The sequence below is a fragment of the Fopius arisanus genome, unplaced genomic scaffold (genome assembly GCF_000806365.1).
Source record: "Fopius arisanus strain USDA-PBARC FA_bdor unplaced genomic scaffold, ASM80636v1 scaffold00060, whole genome shotgun sequence".
NCBI classification, from domain to species: domain Eukaryota; kingdom Metazoa; phylum Arthropoda; class Insecta; order Hymenoptera; family Braconidae; genus Fopius; species Fopius arisanus.
Window position 1 is genome coordinate 643413 of NW_011887799.1, and position 4173 is coordinate 647585.

Here is a 4173-nt window from a genome sequence, read left to right on the forward strand (position 1 = left end):
TTTTTGAGTGAAGTTCTTGGATTACCTCAAGTGTCTGAAGATCGAGGAAAACATTAGATAGTAATTTGGTCTTCAGATTCTCCGCAGTACATTCCCATCGAGATAGTGAGATTGGAGCAAGATCCCAGGAGAGGATAATGTTCTTGGTGAACGCCCTCCGTTGCCTTGACCTCGGCAACCCCACTTGGTTGCGCATCGTCGACTCGTTCAGGATCACATACCTACTCGTTTCCTCCAACCCAAGGGTCTACCTGCAATTTATAAATAATTTGAATCATCCGCGAAAGCCACGAGTTAAATTTACGGAATAAAGTTTTCAACTTCATAAAAGACAACCGAGGTGATTTTTACTATCAGACGTTGTAATAAGTAACGAGTCAATAGTTTATCGCGGAGTCATTAAATTCCTTTACACACGAGCGAGTGATAATGCCCCGGGGCGTCCCCGGTTATGTTTGCGGTAATGGAAGATGTTTTACGGTGATGATTGAGTGTGTGTGTGTAGTCACAGATGGATATGAGATATGTGTGATTATTCAAGACTCAATCGACACGTGAATTACCATAAAGTGACAGCTTTGTCCCAAAAGCACGTCGTTATTACCAGATCATTGATCAGCGACTCGTGATTTATTATCCGATGCCTTGATGTACTTAGAATTACATAATTAAATTTTACGGACTGATAAAAATTGATAATAATATCAATTGTCCTCGAGATTGCATTGAGATTTTGGAAGAACCTTGACGCACTGACCAAATGAGCGTTTATCTTACGCAATTGAAGTTCATCACAATGGATTGTCTCATTGCAATGGAGCGTTAACCTCGCGACCCGCAATTTACTCACACCATTATATTTCTTGATGCGGATTTGTGAAAGTCACTGTATTAACGGCGCGATTCAACGAGAGACGGCTGGGGATCCCTGTAGTTATATCTCTCGCATGTGTCATCAGTTTCTCCAAGTAGTGCAGTCAAATCGGGGATTCCCTGTTGAATTTTAAAGAGCTTGGGTGCATTTGAACTTTCATATATAAACCGGAGATGATTTCTATCAGTCACAGTCGATCAAGTTCTCTCGTTGAGACAACAAGAAAGAATCAACATGAAAACTATTGCGCTTTTTGCAATTGTTCTGGCAGTTGCTGCTGCTGAGCCGGGCTTGAACAGAGGAAAAGTTGGGCCTCCGCCACTCATTGTAAGTATATCTTTTTATTTTGATGATTGCTGATTGATCTTGAGATATTTTTTATCACCTTGATGTGGCGATTAATCTCGGTGTGATTATTGATTAGAATCGCCCACGTCCTCCAACTGGCACCGGCAACCGTTTTCGTCGATCCCCTGAACCTGAGCCACAAGGATCTATCGTGCTGCAAGGACAGAAGCCTCTGGAAGGCCCCAATCGTCATGGATCATGGAGCTTAGACTACCAGCATAAAATCTTCGAGGGTAAAAATGGACATGTCAGCGCATCAGGTGGTATGGGCAGCCAGAACGGTCACAGGACCGAACCACATGTTGGAATTCAAGGACAGTGGAGATTCCGCCGGTCTCCTGAACCTGAGCCACAGGGATCTATCGTGCTGCAAGGACAGAAACCTCTAGAAGGCCCCAACCGTCATGGATCATGGAGCTTAGACTACCAGCACAAAATCTACGAGGGTAAAAATGGACATGTCAGCGCATCAGGTGGCATGGGCAGTCAGAATGGTCACAGGACTGAGCCACATGTTGGAATTCAGGGACAGTGGAGATTCCGTCGGTCTCCCGAACCTGAGCCACAGGGATCTATCGTGCTGCAAGGACAGAAACCTCTAGATGGCCCCAACCGTCATGGATCATGGAGTTTGGATTACCAGCACAAACTCTATGAGGGTAAGAATGGACATGTCAGCGCATCAGGTGGTATGGGCAGTCAGAATGGTCAGAGGACTGAGCCACATGTTGGAATTCAAGGACAGTGGAGATTCCGTCGGTCTCCTGAACCCGAGCCACAGGGATCTATCGTGCTGCAAGGACAGAAGCCTCTAGAAGGTCCCAACCGTCATGGATCATGGAGTTTGGATTACCAGCACAAACTGTACGAGGGTAAGAATGGACATGTCAGCGCATCAGGTGGCATGGGCAGTCAGAATGGTCACAGGACCGAGCCACATGTTGGAATTCAAGGACAGTGGAGATTCCGTCGGTCCCCCGAACCTGAGCCACAGGGATCTATCGTGCTACAAGGACAAAAGCCTTTAGATGGCCCCAATCGTCATGGATCGTGGAACTTGGATTACCAGCATAAAATTTTCGAGGGTAAGAATGGACATGTCAGCGCATCAGGTGGTGTTGGCAGCCACCAAGGTCAAAGGACCGAACCACATATCGGCCTTCAAGGACAATGGAGATTCCGTCGTGCAGCTGAAGCAACAGCTGTGTAAAATCTTCAACGTCGAAAGGTAAACGAAACAAGAATGATAGCCATCTGGATACCAACTGGAAGATCAAATGACATCAACATCAGTCAATGCATCGTATTTACTTTCAAATAATTCGTTCGATGAGACAAAAATACTCCACCATTTAGAATACGTAATTTATAACACATCAATCCTGCCAATATTCGCTACTATGTATTTTCATTTATTTCTCCAATAAAAAAACAATCTGGACAAATCAGTCTATGTCTTCAATATCTTTAACTCTATTAATAAGATCTTCAATAACATCATCGAGGCCTTTCGAATAAAAAATCGCATCGCAAAGAGCATCACAACAGCTTTATCCGAAAAAAACACATCATTATTATCAGAATATTAATCACTTTCGTGATTTATTATCTACCGATTTTAAACTTTCAAAGTGTCATCATACGATTGAACAGACTGATAATGCTATCCATTTTTTTCAAGATTACTTGAAAATTGTGGGAATACCCTGGCGCACTGATCAAAACACTGCAATTCCGCGTTACATAATTCAACTAATAACAATGAATAGTGTAATATGAATGGAGCATCAACCTCATGATCCATAATATATGCAGTTTTTGTCAGTACGGATCTGTGAAAGTATCTGCATTAATGCCGCATGACCGACTGCGAAACAGTTATACTTGTAGCTATATCTTTCGCGATAGCTACGTCATCCGTGCGGCGTACGTGTATTCTTGAATCGGTGATTCCCCTGTGGACATCATATCGCTTGAGTGCTTTTGATTTTGGATATATAAGCCGGTGATGATTTTTGACAGTCACAATCATCCAAATCTTGTGGTTGAGACAACAACAAAGTAAAATGAAGATTTTTGCGGTATTTGCCATCGTTTTGGCAGTTGCAGCAGCTGCGCCCAGTCTAGGTGGAGGAAAGGCTCAGCCTCCCAAGTTCATCGTAAGTAATTGTTTTGGAATTATTCATTGTGGATAAATCGGAAAATATTTTTCGTTTTCTTGGAATGATGTTCCATTTGTATAATTGTTCATTAGAATCGCCCACATCCACCAAGTGGATCAGGTCGCCCCTTCGGTAGATCGATTGAGCTAGAGTCCCGTGATGTCCATGGAAGCGTTGGTGCTGAGGCTGGTGTATCAAAAGGTGAGGGATCCCGAACTGAGGGACACGTTGGTGTCCACGGAAAGATCGACTGGGACGAACCTGAGCTAGAATCCCGCGATGTTCATGGAAGCGTTGGTGCTGAGGCTGGTGTATCAAAAGGTGAGGGATCCCGAGCTGAGGGACACGTTGGTGTCCACGGAAAGATCGACTGGGATGAGCCTGAGCTAGAGTCCCGTGATGTTCATACAAGCGTTGGGGCCGAGGCTGGTGTATCAAAAGGTGAAGGATCCCCAGCTAAAGGTCATGTTGGCGTCAGCGGGAAGATCGAATGGGATGAGCCTGAGCTAGAATCCCGTGATGTTCATACAAGCGTTGGAGCTGAGGCTGGTGTATCAAAGGGTGAAGGATCTGGGGCTGAAGGCCACATTGATGTCAGTGGAAAAATCGAATGGGACGAAGATGCAGCTTTTGCACGTGGTCTAAACGGAGGGAAAGCTCAGCCTCCCAAATTCATTGTAAGTGAATATTGCTCGTAGCTCTTACTGTCGTTTATGATAATTAATCTTGATAATTGTTGATTAGAATCGTCCACGTCCACCAACCGGATCCGGTCGCCCGTTCGCTCGT

The 4173-nt window shown here is 44.5% G+C and overlaps 2 protein-coding genes across 2 annotated transcripts in view; both read left to right on the forward strand.

Moving 5' to 3' along the window:
- The first annotated feature begins 1069 nt into the window (after positions 1 to 1069).
- Positions 1070 to 2670, forward strand: LOC105268750 (uncharacterized). The gene is made up of 2 exons (XM_011308562.1): positions 1070 to 1201; positions 1299 to 2670. Exons 1-2 carry the CDS (start codon positions 1109 to 1111, stop codon positions 2430 to 2432), a joined length of 1227 nt encoding a protein of 408 aa, XP_011306864.1. The 5' UTR covers positions 1070 to 1108; the 3' UTR covers positions 2433 to 2670.
- Positions 2671 to 3238: 568 nt separating this feature from the next.
- LOC105268765 (uncharacterized) overlaps positions 3239 to 4173 on the forward strand; it is a 2025-nt gene continuing 1090 nt past the window's right edge. The window contains exons 1-3 of the mRNA XM_011308582.1: positions 3239 to 3381; positions 3477 to 4061; positions 4129 to 4171. Coding sequence (XP_011306884.1) covers positions 3289 to 3381; positions 3477 to 4061; positions 4129 to 4171 — 721 coding nt within the window. The 5' untranslated portion in view covers positions 3239 to 3288. The remainder of the gene's footprint in view (positions 3382 to 3476; positions 4062 to 4128; positions 4172 to 4173) is intronic.

Bases quoted from the DNA above. Each gene is read 5' to 3' on its own strand.
- LOC105268750 (XM_011308562.1), top strand. From the start codon at position 1,109: ATGAAAACTATTGCGCTTTTTGCAATTGTTCTGGCAGTTGCTGCTGCT. The intron at 1,202-1,298 runs GTAAGTATATCT...ATTATTGATTAG, and splicing joins TTGGGCCTCCGCCACTCATT to AATCGCCCACGTCCTCCAAC.